The following is an 18,106-nucleotide window of genomic DNA, read 5'->3' as shown; positions in this document are numbered from 1 at the left end:
AAGGAGATCAAACCAGTCAATCCTAAAAGAAATCAGTCCTGAATATTCATTGGAAGTGCTGAGGCAGAAGCTGATGCTCCAATACTTTGGTCACCTGATGCAAAGAACTGACTCATTTGAAAAGACCTTGATGCTGGGAAAGATTGAAGGCTGGAGAAGGGGATGACAGAAGATGAGACAGTTGTATGGCATCACCAACTTGATGGACATGAGTTTGAGTAAGCTCCGAGAGTTGACGATGGTAAGGGAAGCCTGGTGTGCTGCAATCCTTGGGGTCGCAAAGAGTCAGACACAGCTGAGTGAATGAACTGAACTGAAGGTAAATCCAAAGTAAGCAGAAGAAAAGAAATAAAAATTAGAGAAGAAACCAATGGAATCAAATAAAAGACTTTACTAGAGAGAAAATAAATGGCACCAAAATCATTTTTATTGAAAAGATCAATAAAAATGATAAATATCTAGCTGCTGCTGCTGCTGCTAAGTCGCTTCAGTCGTGCCCGACTCTGAGCGACCCCATGGACTGCAGCCTACCAGGCTCCTCGGTCCATGGGAGTCTCCAGGCAAGAGTACTGGAGTGGGGTGCCATTGCCTTCTCCAAATATCTAGCTAGGTTAACTTAAAAAAAAAGAGATAGAGAAAGCACAAGTTACAGATCCTACAGGAATTGTGGTTAGGGGTAGGGAGTAGATAGAGAGTCAGAAAATTGCTCTTGGCCACAGGGAGAAAAGAGAGTAAGGAATTGGTTCAAGATGAGGTCCTAGGGACAATCTAGTTTTAGGTTGAAGCAGTAGAGGACAGGACATCATTTTTTAGTGTTCAAGGAGCAGGGTGTGAAAAGCTCATGGACAGTTCTTGGATTTGTTGGCACCAAGGTGAGGTTTCGAGCATCATCAACTTTCTGGCTTCAACCAGTCTAGGGTCTATATTCTCACGGTCAGCAGTTTTCATCTGGTGGAGGGGTCTGTTTCCTGTAAAAACAACGAAGGAATGTGTGTCAAGCCTTTATCTCTATCTTTCAGGGAACTAGGAGTTCAGTGATTCTGCTATGTGGCAGAATCATAGTCTAAGTTGTTACGAGTTCCCTAGCCCAACAGCTATTCTTTATTTCTACATTTTCATATTTCCCAATCATTAACTCTTGAATCAGCATTTTACATTAAAAGACAAGGACACACGGCCTTGTACACAGTTTCATGGTGAAGTTAATGACATGGTCAGCTGCCTATTTTTATTTATGCATGTTGGCAAGATGAAGAGGTCAGAGCGGGAGAAATGCTGACTTTTTGGAGCACATTTGAGATGTTACTTTTGAAAGTTTCTTAAGTGCTAGTATGCACTTTGACAGTGGTCCTGCAGAAAGAAGGGCGGGGTGGCTAATAATATCCAGCTGGGGTCTGATGCTATAAAAATGTGAGTTTAAAAAAAAAGAACTAAGGGTATATTTGACGAAATCTGGATATTATAGCTTAAAAAAGAGTAAGAGAACTGAACAGATTTTCAGACTGAGGAAATGTAGGCAACAAGACCGAAATCAAATCAGAAGCAGAAATGCAAGAAATACTATGCATACTAGAAAAGTTCAAATACTTCCTTTGCTAAAGCATTTCTGGCTCCTCTACTAGCTTCATTATTTAATCATTAATTCAGTCCTATATTCACTGAACAACCATTTATTGATTGTCTGCTATGTGCCTCAAACAGTGCTGGACACTAGGGCTATGATGGAACCCAAGCAGACTTTGGGTCCTGCATTTGTAGAGCTTGCACAGAGTTGGGAAGATCACCGATAAGACAATGAATAAAATTGGTATTGAGGCAGGGATGGAGGACTGATCAAGAGTGTATCAAATGAATATAGACCAGTGCAGGACCCTTAGAAGTGTCAATATCAAGTCTGGAAAAGATAAAATTATATTTATTTATTTAAATGCATTTTAAAACATCAGAAAGACTTTAAGTAAAATGAGAATTTTAGAACTTGGTTATCACACTTAGCTGGAAAATTCATTCACGCAACATGCTTTCATTCACAGGGGTAGAGATAAAGGCAATAGTATTGTGTGTATGTGTGCAGTTTATGGTTGATGGGGCTTGATATAATGTTTGGATTAAGGCAAACTCTTCTCTGTAAATAACCTGAAGGATAGAAAAAGACCTATAAATGTCATGATTTTTGTTTTGACCTTCCCACTATTAAACATGTGTATCATAAAAAATCAGTTGTCTATGCCCTGCTTTTTACCCTTATCTGAGGTGGAAGTCAACGATGCCCTCACAGGGCATTTATTTTTATAGCGTGTTAAGCTGTAAAGCAACACCCTTTAGCTATTTCTGATTTAAGGTGTACACTGTACCATACATTTTTGTTTGTTTAGAGTATGAAGCTTGGAATTTATGGGGATGTTCTGTGTGAATCTGAAACATCAAATTGTGTATCCACATATATAGAGACCTGGAAGTATCTGTAGATTTTAGAGTCTAATTAATAATTATTTAAAGAGTAAATTCCTCAAAGACTCCTGCTGCCTCTCAAAATGGTTCTGATTTCTTACCCTGTCATGTAGGTTGATATCAAGGCAAATTGGAAGTGGTCAAACAGGAGATGGCAAGAGTGAACATCAACATTCTAGGAATCAGTGAAATAAAATGGACTGGAATGGGTGAATTTAACTCAGATGACCATTATATCTACTACTGTGGGCAGGAATCCCTTAGAAGAAGGAGTAGCTATCATGGTCAACCAAAGAGTAAGAAAGGCAGTACTTGGATGCAATCTCAAAAACAACAGAATGATCTCAGTTTGTTTCCAAGGCAAACCATTCAATATCACAGTGATCCTAGCCTATGCTCCAACCAGTAACACTGAAGAAGCTGAAGTTGAACAGTTCTATGAAGACCTACAAGACCTTCTAGAACTAGCACCCAAAAAAGATGTCCTTTTAATTATAGGAGACTGGAATGCAAAAGTAGGAAGTCAAGACACCTGGCTGCTGCTGCTGCTGCTGCTAAGTCACTTCAATCATGTCCGGCTCTGTGCAACCCCATAGACGGCAGCCCACCAGGCTCCCCCGTCCCTGGGATTCTCCAGGCAAGAACACTGGAGTGGGTTGCCATTTCCTTCTCCAATGCATGAAAGTGAAAAGTGAAAGTGAAGTCGTTCAGTTGTGTCCGACTCTTAGCGACCCCATGGACTGCAGCCTACCAGGCTCCGCCGTCCATGGGATTTTCCAGGCAAGAGTACTGGAGTGGGGTGCCATTGCCTTCTCCAAGACACCTGGAGTAACAGGCAAATTCTGCCTTGGAGTATGGAATGAAGCAGGGCAAAGGCTAATAGAGTTTTGCCAAGAGAATGCACTGGTCATAGCAAACACCCTCTTCCAATAACACAAGAGAACACTCTACACATGGACATCACCAGATGGTCAACACTGAAATCAGACTGAATATATTCTTTGCAGTCAAATATGGAGAAGCTCTATTCAGTCAGCAAAAACAAGACTGGGAGCTGACTGTGGTTCAGATCATGAACTCTTTATTGCCAAATTTAGACTTAAACTGAAGAAAGTAGGGAAAACCACTAGACCATTCAGGTATGACGTAAATCAAATCCCTTATGATTATACAGTGGAAGTGAGAAATAGATTTAAGGGACTAGATCTGATAGACAGAGTGCCTGATGATCTATGGACAGAGGTTCGTGACATTGTGTAGGAGACAGGGATCAAGATCATCCCCATGGAAAAGAAATGCAAAAAAGCAAAATGGCTGCCTGAAGAGGCCTTACAAATAGCTGTGAAAAGAAGAGAAACGAAAAGCAAAGGAGAAAAGGACAGATATAAACATCTGAATGCAGAGTTCCAAAGAATAGCAAGGAGAGATAAGAAAGGCTTGGAAAACTCAGCAGTGGCCACAGGACTGGAAAAGGTCAGTTTTCATTCCAATCCCAAAGAAAGGCAATGCCAAAGAATGCTCAAACTACCACACAGTTGCACTCATCTCACACACTAGTAAAGTAATGCTCAAAATTCTCCAAGCCAGGCTTCAGCAATATGTGAACCATGAACTTCCAGATGTTCAAGGTGGTTTTAGCAAAGGGAGAGGAACCAGAGATCAAATTGCCAACATCCATTGGATCATAGAAAAAGCAAGAGAGTTGCAGAAAAACATCTATTTCTGCTTTATTGACTATGCCAAAGCCTTTGACTGTGTGGATCACAATAAACTGTGGAAAATTCTGAAAGAGATGGGCATATCAGACCACCTGACCTGCCTCTTGAGAAACCTATATGCAGGTCAGGAAGCAACAGTTAGAACTGGACATGGAACAACAGACTGGTTCCAAATAGGAAAAGGAGTATGTCAAAGCTGTATAATATCACCCTGCTTATTTAACTTATATGCAGAGTACATCATGAGAAATGCTGGGCTGGAAGAAGCACAAACTGGAATCAAGATTGCTGGGAGAAATATCAATAACCTCAGATATGCAGATGACACCACCCTTATGGCAGAAAGTGAAGAGGAACTAAAGAGCCTCTTGATCAAAGTGAAAGAGGAGAGTGAAAAAGTTGGCCTAAAGTTCAACATTCAGAAAACGAAGATAATGGCGTCTGGTCCCATCACTTCATGGGAAATAGATGGGGAAACAGTGGAAACAGTGTCAGACTTTATATTTTTGGGCTCCAAAATCACTGTAGATGGTGATTGTAGCCATGAAATTAAAAGACGCTTACTCCTTAGAAGGAAAGTTATGACCAACCTAGATAGCATATTGAAAAGCAGAGACATTACTTTGCCAGCAAAGGTCCATTTAGTCAAGGCTATGATTTTTCCAGGGGTCATGTATGGATGTGAGAGTTGGACTGTGAAGAAGGCTGAGCACCGAAGAATTGATGCTTTTGAACTGTGGTGTTGGAGAAGACTCTTGAGAGTCCCTTGGACTGCAAGGAGATCCAACCAGTCCATTCTAAAGGAGATCAGTCCTGGGTGTTCATTGGAAGGACTGATGCTAAAGCTGAAACTCCAATACTTTGGCTACCTTATGCGAAGAGTTGGCTCATTGGAAAAGACTCTGATGCTGGGAGGGATTGGGGGCAGGAGGAGAAGGGGATGACAGAGGATGAGATGGCTGGATGGCATCACCGACTCGCTGGACATGAGTTTATGTAAACTCCGGGAGTTGGTGATGGACAGGGAGGCCTGGCATGCTGTGATTCATGGGGTCACGAAGAGTTGGACATGACTGAGCGACTGAACTGAACTGAACAGGGGAGAAATTAGAGAATTTCAATGTAGGAATATATAAATGTTTTTATAAATTTTGGTGCAAGTTTTCTTTCTTGAAAAACACTTGAGACCATACACATTCTCTTTCACTCACATCATGCAGTGGATAGTTTCTAGTCTGACCTGATCATATTCATGGTGTTACCAAAAGCCCCAAGGGGCTGTAGCTATTAATACAAGAAAGGAACAGAGTTATAAGTATCCATATGTACTTGTGTGCAGTGACAAAAAATTTGCCTGCCAATACAGGAGACATAGGTTTAATCCCCAGGTTGGGAAGGTCCCCAGGAGAAGGAGATGGCAACCCGCTCTGGTATTCTTGCCTGGGAAAATTCCATGGCCACAGGAGCTTGGCAGGCTACAGTCCATGGGGTTGCAAAGAGTTGTGCACAAGTGAGTAACTGACATGCACATGCATGTAGCAGGATATCTAATTCTATTACTCTTTTTTACTTCATTTATAATGACTTTAAAGATCTTACTCATCTTGGATTGCCACTGATATCCATTTGTTATCAATACTGTCTCTCATAATGAATTCTGCATGTAGGTTTCCAGATGATTAAAGAGGTTTATGTTAATTTTGTTGCTGTTCAGTCGCTATGTCATGTCCAATTCTTTACAACCCCATGGACTGAAGCATTCCAGGCTCCTCTGTCTTTCACTATCTCCCAGAATTTGTTCAAATTCATGTCCATTGAGTCAGTGATGCTATCTAACCATCTCATTCTCTGCCACCCGCTTCTCCTTTTGCCTTCAAATTTCCCAGCATCAGGATCTTTTTCAATGAGTCTGTTCTTTGCATCAAGTAGCCAAAGTATTGGAGCTTCAGCTTCAGTGTCAGTCCTTCCAATGAATATCAGGGTTGATTTTCTTTAGGATTGTCTGGTTTGATCTCCTTGAAGTCCAAGAGACTCTCAAGAGTCTTCTCCAGCACCAAAATTTGAAAGCATAAATTTAAGCTATTCAATTAATTTATTTCAATATAAAATTGTGGTACAGTGTTGCTTTTAATTATATTTTTATAAAATAAATGACTTTTTCCAGATAAATATATATAGTTAAAAATAGCTCATTGTTACATATTAAATGACAAAGAAAAGCTATTTCCATTTTGCTTTTAAACTTTCTTTTTCCCATTTTAGTCCTATCCATGTGTCTAAAATTGCATAAACGGCAAACACAAATTTTCCAAAAGTACAATAGTACACTAATTATGCCTTAGGAGCAGAGTCAAAGTGGAAATTAGCATTTTACAATACAATGTGTTAAAATGAATGAATCATTTGCTAACTGTTGAAAAAAACAACAAAAACAAGAGGCTCGATAAACACAATTCCTTAAAGAAAATACCAGATAAACAGATAGCAAGATTCCTATTGTGTTCCTGTCATCCCCACTATTATTGCATACATAGAAGATTTGATAGTTTCTTACAGAAAAAAATGTAAGAATAGTTTCAGTTTGACACACTGTCACGTGGATAATACAAACAACTTCAAAAGCTTTACAAACAAGGACAGGCCATCCAATTTGTTTATTCGAAGAATAATGCTGAATTTATGTGTACTTGGAAAAGAAAGATGAAGTCCTAATTTTAATCCTCCAGGTCTGGGAGTTGTTTACTTTCTCCATTTCCATAGCGACATCCTGGTCAAGATGGCCATTATCTAGATGGCCTTAGGTTGTTATCCCTAAGTGCTCTCTGCATTTCAAGTAGACCTTGGATAATGCTCTCATTTCCTGATTGTATTTCAAGCCCTTTATAATGCAATTCCCCTTAAACCTTCAGTCTAAAGTAGCTTTTCACTGTCTATTTTATGTCCCTTATATGCTTTAGCTCATTAACAAGTTCAATTAAAGAAGCACACAGTGCTGGGTACTATACTGAAAAAGTTTTAGTTGCTATCTTTTTTTTTCCTCCTAACATTTTATTAAGGTCTGAATTGTAACTCCTCCCTAAATTCTTATGTTGAAGTCTCAACCCCTAGTACCTCAGAATGTAACTGCATTTGGAGTTAAGATCTTTAAGGGTATAATTAAGCTAAAATGAAGCTATTAGGATGAGGCTTTAATCGAAGATAACTGTTGTCCTTAACAAGGAAAAGGAGAGACACAGAGATGTGTAGGCATAGACCAAAGCCACATGAGGACAGCCCGACTACAGACTCAAGAAACAGCCTTCAGGAGGAACCAACCCTGGCAGCGCCTTGTTCTTAGACCTCCAGCCTCCAGAACTGTGAGAAAACAAATGTCTGTTGTTAAAGCCATTCAGACTGTGGTATTAATATTTTATTTCGGCAGCAGCCCTTGCAAACTAATACACATGTATATTTAATAAGTTATCAAAAGGAACTGATAACATTGCAAAAATACCAATTTGCCCTGAAGTTAAATTCATAATCCAGAAAACATAGAGCCAATATAAAAATGGATTTTGAATCCATCCCCTCTTTACATGCTTTCCCCCGTCTCTCCAAATCTAGCACAGCTCATCTATTATCCCATGAAATGTTCTCCACTGCTCTGGGCAACTTTAACTCCCTTCTCTGGACCTCTTGAGTACCTAGTTCCACATCCAGTGGAAAGAAATATATTCAACATCAGAACTTTGTTCTTATTCTGACCCCAATGTTGAAAACTAATATCAGTATATTTGTCTACTGAAGCTGGCACAGAGGGAAGGAAGATGGAAGCCCCTTGCCTGCTTGCTCCATCTACCAGTGCTCATTCATTCCCTTCTCCATTGCTCACAGTGACACTTGGGACACCAGCGCATGAGACATGGGTTTAAAACCCTTGCATCACATTACACTTCATTATCTTAAAATATCCTCATAAGATAAGAGCTCTCATATGAGGAGGCAGGCTACACCATACACTTAAAAAACCACAACACTAGGATGACATACAACGAACTGAACTGAGCTTAGAGGGATGAATTTTATTAATAAACTGCTTGCTAAGTGCATTTGAAGCCCCACATTTTTCTAAATTAAACAACAAAACTTCCATCTGGTCTGAGAATCTAAGAACAGGAACTACCCATGGAACAGGGCTCTGCTCAAAGTTGGTGTGGTTTTGGCTTCGTGACTAATCCATATGTGGGTGTCAGGTCAAGCTTGACCACAGGGCATTTCTTCAGTGTGAGCTGTTGCAGAACTGTGGTGATGAAAACGAATACTTCATTTCATGCAACCTCTTCTCTGAGACACTTCTGGATTCCCATTCCAAAAATGAAGACTTTCTCAATAAGACTTTTATTCAGTTCCCTGTTTTCATTCAGAGATCTCTCAGGTCTAAGTAAATTGGGATTATCCCAAATAGTTCTGTATAAAATAGACAAAAATAAAAAATTTTTTAAGAATTTGTTTTATCAGTTTTGCTTTTGTTGCCAACTTCTCCATAATAATTTTGCTTTGGATAAAGTCTTTCATACAAGTTCAGAACAATGTATATAAAGTTATATGTACATATATCTGTGTGTGTGTTTGTGTGTGTGTGTGCGCGCGCACGTGGGTATGCTGCTTCCCAGGTGGTGCAGCAGTAAAGAATCTGCCTGCCAATGCAGGAGATGTGGATTCAACCCTTGGGTCAGGAAGATCCCCCTGGAAAAGAAAATGGCAACCCACTCCAGTATTCTTGCCTGGAAAATTCCATGGACGGAGAACCTGGCAGGCTACTGTCCAGGGGTTGAAAAGAGTTAGACATGACTGAGTATGCAAACGTATATGTATATAGTTATGGAGGTATATAATTAGATAATTATTGTGGATATATATGGCATTATTCCCTTTAATATGTTGACAGATTTAGTTATCATAAAACTTAGTACAGTTCAGTTCAGTTGCTCAGTCATGTCCAACTCTTTGCGACCCATGAATTGCAGCATGCCAGGCCTCCCTGTCCATCACCAACTCCCAGAGTTCACTCAGACTCACGTCTATAGAGTCAGTGATGCCATCCAGCCATCTCATCCTCTGTTGTCCCCTTCTCCTCCTGCCCCCCATCCCTCCCAGCATCAGTCTTTTCCAATGAGTCAACTCTTCGCATGAGGTGGCCAAAGTACTGGAGTTTCAGCTTTAGCATCATTCCTTCCAAAGAAATCTCAGGGCTGATCTCCTTCAGAATGGACTGGTTGGATCTCCTTGCAGTCCAAGGGACTCTCAAGAATCTTCTCCAACACCACAGTTTAAAAGCATCAATTCTTTGGCACTCAGCTTTCTTCACAGTCCAACTCTCACATCCATACATGACCACTGGAAAAACCATAGCCTTGACTAAACGGACCTTTGTTGGCAAAGTAATGTCTCTGCTTTTGAATATGCTATCTAGGTTGGTCATCACTTTTCTTCCAAGGAGCAAGCGTCTTTTAATTTCATGGCTGCAGTCACCATCTGTAGTGATTTTGGGGCCCCAAAAAAATAAAGTCTGACACTGCTTCCACTGTTTCCCCATCTATTTCCCATGAAGTGATGGGACCAGATGCCATGATCTTCGTTTTCTGAATGTTGAGCTTCAAGCCAACTTTTTCACTCTCCGCTTTCACTTTCATCAAGAGGCTTTTTAGTTCCTCTTCACTTTCTGCCATAAGGGTGTTGTTATCTGCATATCTGAGGTTATTGATATTTCTCCCGGCAATCTTGATTCCAGCTTGTGCTTCTTCCAGCTCAGCGTTTCTCATGATGTACTCTGCATATAAGTTAAATAAACAGGGTGACAATATACAGCCTTGACGTGCTCCTTTTCCTATTTGGAACCAGTCTGTTGTTCCATGTCCAGTTCTAACTGTTGCTTCCTGACCTGCATATAGGTTTCTCAAGAGGCAGGTCAGGTGGTCTGATATGCCCATCTCTTTCAGAATTTTCCACAGTTTATTGTGATCCACACAAAGGCTTTGGCATAGTCAATAAAGCAGAAATAGATGTTTTTCTGGAACTCTCTTGCTTTTTCCATGATCCTGTGGATGTTGGCAATTTGATCTCTGGTTCCTCTGCCTTTTCTAAAACCAGCTTCTACATCTGGAAGTTCACGGTTCACATACTGCTGAAGCCTGGCTTGGAGAATTTTGAGCATTACTTTACTTGCATGTGAGATGAGTACAATTGTGCGGTAGTTTGAGCATTCTTTGGCATTGCCTTTCTTTGGGATTGGAATGAAAACTGACCTTTTCCAGTCCTGTGGCCACTGCTGAGTTTTCCAAATTTGCTGGCATATTGAGTGCAGCACTTTCACAGCCTGATCTTTCAGGATTTGAAATAGCTCAACTCTACAATTATACCTATTTTTCACAAAAATGGTTTCTGGTTAATTAAATAGTGAATAAAATACATGAAACATATTTTAATTTTTTATTATTTTAAATGAATAATTCCACAAAAGTCTCAATAGAATATTACAAAATTGTGGTTAAATAAAAGGTAATAAATATTTTAATCTCCTTGGCTTTAAGCAAAAGGAACAGGAAGGATTAGACTATTGAGGCCACATCCCTCACCCTGGTGTTCTTTCACTGTGTTTAGAGAAATAACCTTCACACATCATTACAGAGAGGAGCCAGGTCTCCTGAAAGCAACTCTGATTGAGGGGGTTGCCCACATTTGGTTCTCTCTCCTCCTTCCACCTTTTGTTACAAGCACTGCATCAGGCTCATCCACAACTAATGATAGTGTGTTACCTCCATCCTCAGCCATACATCAGAGACTCACCTGACTTCAGGAAGAACTGGGTCTCTTTGTCTGTAGATGTCACCCTCTTCCTAGGAGAAAACTTTGTTTTCTCTGCACCGGAGGTCATAGACCTGGAGGATTACAAATGATATTCAGTCCTCCAACAAACTTCGTTTTGCTCTCATAATCTTTTAAAAGTAATTCATTGCTGCTAACATTTAAAAATCAGAAGATTCCACAAGAAAATCTCCATTTCCAAGTTTTTGTTTATAACTAAAAGAGCTGATAACACTGCTACAGTGTCCTGCTCACCAATAGTTTACTGGGCTGGATAGATACAACAGATGACCTCTCCCCACTGCTTCAACATACAATCACTCTTCATATTTTCTATTGTTCAGTGTGTGCTTGAACTTGTGACCTTTTGAATAATTTCCCCATAATATCAAGTCTTGAATTACATATTCATTTAACTTAAACAAGTGCCTTCTTACAAAGAGTATTTCTTTATTAGCACCTGTGTTAACTGAGCTTGTTTGCTCATTACTCAATAGTCAATATAATCACAAGTTCTTAGGATACTAGAACACTTGAGATACTTGGGGTTGTACTAACAGAAAATAAATGCCATTCAGTTTACACTGACTGTATTTCTTTTTATAGTAGGTTTAAAAATGTTTAGGTTTATCCAGCGTAATCACTAGGTGGAGAAGAGATGTGTCAATCTCTCTGACAATAAGCTTTCCAGGGGGACAGACTATACAGTGTATCCCACCATTTTGCTGGTTACAGAGATCGTGAAGGTGCTGTTAGGAGCACAGGATAATAATTTCCCTCCCTAAAAGCCTAGCATCTAAGCCATCAGTCAGATGAGGTCTTGGGTAAAGAGGGAGAAGCTATACAGAGTACTGTACATATGGCTAGCTGAGTGTATAAGAATGCAGTCTTGGGAATTCCCTGTTGGTCCAATGGTTAGGACCAGGTGCTTTTGCTGCTGGGGCCCAGGTTGGACCCTCAGTAGCAGAACTAAGATCTGGCAAGCCATGTGGTATAGCCAAGGAAACCAAAAAAAAAAAAAAAAGAAAAGAATGCAGTCTTTACCAGTTTGCTGGAAACATCAAGCCCTCACTACATGGAGCATATAATTTCCATCAAACCAGATTTGCATATTAAATAGGATTTGCACTGGATGTGAATCCTTCTTCTGTTACCAGCTGAAAATGTGATCTTAAGTAATTTGCTCGATTGGGCTGAAAGTTTCTTCATCAGTAAAACTGGGATTATGATAGCACCACTATGTAGGATTACTCTTGAGGTCAGAGTAGATATATCTGAGCTTTTTGTACCCAGTAAAACAGTTGTTGTTTTAGCTGCTAAGTCATGTCTGACTCCCTGCAACCCCATGGACTGTAGCCTGTCAGGCTCCTCTGTCCATGACGTTCTCAGGCAAGAATACTGGAGTGGGATGGCTGCCATTTCTTTCTCCAGGGGATCTTCCAGACCCGGGGATCAAACCCCTGTCTCCCAGGTTGGCAGGGGGATTCTTTACCACTGAGCCACTAGGGAAGCCCCCAGAACACAGCAGGGGTCTCTAAATATTAGTTGTACTCTTCATTATTCCCACCACGGCCATCACCACCCATCAGTCTCATTTTTCACTGCCTGAGGTACTTTCAGCTCAGCCTGCCCTTCTGTAATTGATACAGGCAAGCCTCTAGCTGCATTTTCTTCACAAATATTTAGAGTGTCTACTATGTGCCAGGCACTGACCTAGGTGCTTAGGTTGAGGAAAAAGCAAATAAACAATGAGAGAGACAGAGAGAGAGAAAAAACAAACCCCTGCTTAGTGGCTTATACTCCAGTGGGGAATTTCAGGCTGCTTTTCATATATGGGCTGGTCTTACCCATGTAGAGGGTGAGCCCATGAAGCCCTTGGCTCACATCTCTCCCTGTGAGCCCACTTTTGAAATTCGATTTACTCTGAATGAATTTGTATTAAGATTTCATCCTTCCCATTATCTGTGAGGAAAGAAAACTGAATTTCTCTCCAACTTCTTTCAAGAGAAACAGAGCGGATGAAGTTTGGTTAAGAAGAATGAAAACTTTTCCCAAATTAATAAAGAGCAAACAAAGAACTAAGCAAATTTTATCTCAAGAAATAAATGGTGACTTCAGTTCAATTCAGTTCAGTCGCTCAGTCAAGTCCGACTCTTTGTGACCCCATGAACCACAGCATGCCAGGCATCACTGTCCATCACCAACTCCCGGAGTCCACCCAAACCCATGTCCATTGAGTCAGTGATGCTATCCAACCATCTCATCCTCTGTCGTCCCCTTCTCCTCCTGTCCGCAATCTTTCCCAGCATCAGGGTCTTTTCCAATGAGTCAGCTCTTCGCATGAGATGGCCAAAGTAATGGAGTTTCAGCTTCAACATCAGTTCTTCCAATGAACAACCAGGACTGATCTCCTTTAGGAAGGACTGGTTGGATCTCCTTGCAGTCCAAGGGACTCTCAAGAGTCTTTTCCAACACCACAGTTCAAAAGCAAATGGTGACTTACTCATCATGATTTACTTGATACATATGAATAAAGGTGCATGTTTTCCTGGGAATGAAATAGCCATTCAGAGTAGTGTCTGCTGTAGTACTATAAGAAAGAGAAATACAGCATTATAACACATCCTGCAAACTCAAATAACTCATCACTAAGCTGCCTCCCGCACTGCATGGACTATTTTTATTAATGCTATTTTTCACTGTAATAATGATATGACATCTTTGTAAATCTCTATTCATTCATATATTGATATATTTTTTCTGAGCTCCATGCTTAGTCGCTCAATTGTGTCTGACTCTTTGTGACCCTTTGGACTGTAGCCCACCAGGCTCCTCTGTCCATGGTATTTCCCAGGCAGGATTACTGGAGTGGGTTGCCATTTCCTTCCCCAGGGGATCTTCCCAACCTAGGGACTGAACTCGTGCCTCCTGTGTCTCCAGCATTGCAGGTGGATTCTTTACCACTGAGCCATTAAAGTTACTTTTTACTGTAATAATGATATGACATCTCTATAAATCACCATTCATTCCTTAATTGATGTATCTTCTACCTATTGTCAAATTACTAAATTATTCTTTATTTTGTATTTGTTAGACATATTGAGCATTTAATACACTGAGGGCATTGCTATGAGCTAAAATTTCCAGAAAATCATCACAGTATTTCTATGACAGAGTTGGTCATAAGTGGACATGCAATTACAACCAGAAACTTTTAAGGAAATTATAAAGAATTTTCTTTGTATACAGCATGTTTTTGTCTTTTACTAATAGATTAAAAATATATACATCAGTTAGTACTTGATAGAAGTATCTAGGAATTGGAATGGAATTGGAACTAGGAAATCTGAATTCTAGATATTTTTCTAAGTGAGATGTTGGGCAAATCTCATATCTACTCTATGATTCCATTTCCTAGCTATGAAATGATGTTAGTTGTACCTGGAGGATCTAAGTTGCACCTGGAGGATCTAAGTTGCTTCTAGATCAAGTATTTTATTTTTCTAGTCCCATACTCAGACTTCTTTATGCATGCTGTACACCTTTCCGCTTTATACTTCTGTAATTATGCATGGCTTAGATTGTCATGTTATGTTTCCACATGGTACTCCCTAACTTCCAAAATGGCCCTCACTCTCAGTGACACTTCAATGTGATAAGTTTGAGAACGGTCACTGGACACAATTGTCTTAGCCACTTCTGGGTTCTCTCTTCTGATTACCCAACCTATAGAGAAGGTATATCTCATCTATAGTTGTTAATGGACTAAGCTGAGGAGCCAGTTTCATACTTCCCAGGAAGACTGCAGTCATCCAACTTCACCAGAGTATGAGTGGAGAAGTATGTCTAATCCAGGTGAAAACTATGACTAAGGCTCCTTAGTCTAGCTCTCAGCCAAACTGTGCAAACTAATTCTGTTAATTTAGAAAGTTAATATTTGAAACTCTCTTTGACCTTTCATCTTGTAGTTGGTATTGAACTTCGGCAAATAATATGGATGTTACTCATTGTGTGTCCTCAAAACCCAACAAAGGATAAGACCAAAAAAAGGGATGGACCTATTTGTTGGAAGGATTACCTGTTCCTATGTGTAGCCACTTGCCTTTCTCAGTACATTCCTGTCACTCCCTCTGTGGATTCAGCTGCTCAAATTCTAATCCATATAAAAAAGCACATGTTCCTACTCTTTGGAAACCTAGCATGTAAAATTTGATTTCACTAATATGAAAATGTGAGTGATTATATATTCTAAAGGAGGACTTAATATATTAATGCATTCATTGTAGAATTTCTCTTTCTATATATATGTTTCCAAAACTTCCCATATAAAAGTGCCTTTCTACACAACTTTTAAAAGAGTGTATATCCAATAAATACTTATTAAGGTACTGTTTAACCTTCGTGTGTGTGTACATATGGCACAAGTAATAGCAAAAATTTCGCCGCCTTTACCTAAGATTGTTTTGCTTCAATCTATTTCATTTTAACTTATTTTCTGTATTTTGATCTCTTGTGCTTTTAGTTGGAAAATCGTAAATATCCAAGTATAGAATGGATTAGTCCCAAATGATATATATCAAATGCTTTTATTAATATGTTTGTGCTAAAATTCTTGGGTCATATCACACTACTCTCATTGGCCAATGCATCTGATCTTTTTAGTTTATATATTACTTCATTTCTTCACTTTTAATAATATAATGAATAACTATTTTCTAAAATATGTTTCTCCTTATTAGTGAGGTCCTCAGATGTGTTTTCAGGATCCCAAAGTATATGATCACTTTCATTTCACCCCAAATGCCTCCGGTAAATTTGTTGTCTGTTCCTTATTTCTTAGTAAAGCTTGTAGATTGTATTCTTTTATGTAGTACCCAAAGTCACCCTACAGAAGCCTTTGAGACAGAAGAGCTGCATCTTTAAATGTAGGACCTTTTTGAGGGGCTTCCCTGATGGCTCAGATGGTAAAGAATCTGCCTGTAATGCAGGAGACTTGGATTTGATCCCTTAGTCAGGAAGATCTCCTGGAGAAGGAAATGGCAACCCACACCCGTATTCTTGCCTGAAGAATTCCATGAACAGAGGAGCCTGGTGGGCTATAGTCCATAGGGTCGCAAAGAGTCAGACATGGCTCAGCAGCTAACACTTCACTTTTTTATTAACAAGTTAAAGATGAAATCTGCTTCAACCAGAAAGGGGATTTGAAGGAAAGAGATCACTGTGAATAGGTAGTATCACGTGAAATATGGAGAGCAAACTAGAGAGGCAAAATCCAGGGGACTGAGCAGCTAACTGTCTGGGTTTGACTGCTCAGCTAGTGGTCTTCCCCTTTGAGGTCCCTGGGCTGAGGCCACCGCATTCTGCTGTGCCAATTACCACATGCGGTGAGAGACATTCCCATACTTTCACTATTTAAAGATGGGAAGAGAAAAGACACTGAGAGTTTAATTTTTTTATCTTAACTATATGGAATGGAAACAGTTTGAACTACTAGAACTTAAGTTGTTTACATACATATTTAATAAAGCCTATCTACTTAGCCTATACTGGCATGCCTTTGGGAGCTGGAGAGTCTGGCATAAAGTTTAGTAAACTTTCAAATACCTATAAATGTATACTCTGTTCAATCTATTTGTGGCAACACTAGATTCCTCCATCTATTGTCTAGCAAAATTCTTAGCTATTGAAAATGAAGCCATATCACATTAGCAGGTGGCTAAGGCTGCTCATGGGGGTAAGTTAAGTGAGTCTGTATAATACTTAATAGCTAAATATAAATTATGGTTAGATTATCCATTGCTCCAAATTTCAATATTCTTCCCTCCCCTTAATTAGTAAATATATGATGAAAGTTAATGGCATTATAATTTAGTTATGGAAAACATTCACATAATTTCCCTTGCTCTAGTTTAAATTTCATTAAAGAGTTTCAAAATAAAATAAAATACTAAAATAATATTAACATAATATAGATTTTGAAGAACTTCCTTCATTCATTCTAATGCTTTAGATTCCACACTCCTCCCACACCACTTTTGGACCAGTTGTTGTCCCAAAGGAGAAGCATATTCTTACCAATGAGGAATAGTAAAAGGGAAAAAGGAGGTATGCCTGAATATTTCATTTATAAAAGCTTCTGTGTAGGGTAAAATTTTCCTGTCTTCAAACCTGGGTGATTTCATCCCAGTGTTTCCATCTGAGGGGAAAAAAAAACTGATTTTTAAAATTTTAATTTAAAATGAAAATATACTCATAAAAATTATATTTTTCATCTGAAAGCATGTTACCAATTTATTCTTGAATTTTGACTTGAATTTCCGGATAGTATATCAAATAAAGAAAGCTCCAATATATACATGTTGATATTATTTCAAACCCTGAAAATAAAGAGAAAGTGTATCTTAGAAAAAGGTATTAGCAAAATCAGATCTTCAATTTACTTTGTATTTGAATACTAAGAATCTAAGGAAAATAATCTACATATGATTGTTCATTAACAATTATTAGTAGTTGCCAATTATTAATAATTGTTAATGAGCAGTCATATGTAGATTATTTTCCTTGGATTCTTAGTATTCAAATACAAAGTAAATTGAAGATCTGATTTTGCTATAATTATTTACAAATACAATTGTATTTGTAATTTGTATTTGTAAATGTAATTATAAGTTGTATTTGCAAATACAATTATTATACATTAAGGTTTATTTCAAAATATAGGCTTAATATCTTGCCCATTAGAATAGCCACTATCAATAAAACAGAAAACAGCATATGTTGGTGAGAATATAGAAAAAATGGAACTCTAATGTATTGATGGTAGAAATGTAAAATGATGAAATCTATGGAAAACAATATGAAGAACTCTCAAAATACTTAAAAAAGAATTACCATGTGACTGATCAACCTCACTTCTCAAAATACACTCAACACAGTTGAAAATATGGACTTAAAAAGATTTGTAAAACTATGTTCATGGTAGCATTATTCACAATAGTCAAGAGATGGAAACAATCCACACATCGATTGATAGACAAATGGATAAATAAAATGTGGTATATACATGCAATAGAACATTTTGCAGCCTTAAAAAG

The 18,106-nt window shown here is 38.9% G+C and overlaps 1 protein-coding gene across 4 annotated transcripts in view; it reads right to left on the bottom strand.

Moving 5' to 3' along the window:
- Nucleotides 1-526: 526 nt before the first annotated feature.
- Nucleotides 527-18,106, bottom strand: part of LOC112577743 (cytochrome P450 1A4-like) — a 56,482-nt gene continuing 38,902 nt past the window's right edge. For 2 of the 4 annotated variants that reach the window (XR_006549942.1, XR_006549943.1), the window contains 5 exons: nt 17,300-17,389; nt 17,088-17,208; nt 13,516-13,602; nt 10,995-11,086; nt 7,561-8,615 (listed from right to left, as the gene is read on the bottom strand). Coding sequence is in view for 2 of the 4 variants with exons in the window: in XM_025281611.2 (XP_025137396.2) it covers nt 817-968; nt 10,995-11,086; nt 13,516-13,602; nt 17,088-17,194 (438 nt within the window). In the remaining 2 variants the exon portion in view is untranslated. Of the gene's footprint in view, nt 969-7,560; nt 8,616-10,994; nt 11,087-13,515; nt 13,603-17,087; nt 17,209-17,299; nt 17,390-18,106 lie in introns of those variants that run through there. The other 2 variants (XM_025281611.2, XM_044939955.1) reach the window with 2 other exon arrangements.

This window comes from Bubalus bubalis, chromosome 3, assembly GCF_019923935.1.
Source record: "Bubalus bubalis isolate 160015118507 breed Murrah chromosome 3, NDDB_SH_1, whole genome shotgun sequence".
Taxonomy (NCBI): domain Eukaryota; kingdom Metazoa; phylum Chordata; class Mammalia; order Artiodactyla; family Bovidae; genus Bubalus; species Bubalus bubalis.
The sequence above is the reverse complement of the archived record's forward strand: the minus strand, read 5'-3'. Positions and strand labels throughout refer to the sequence as shown.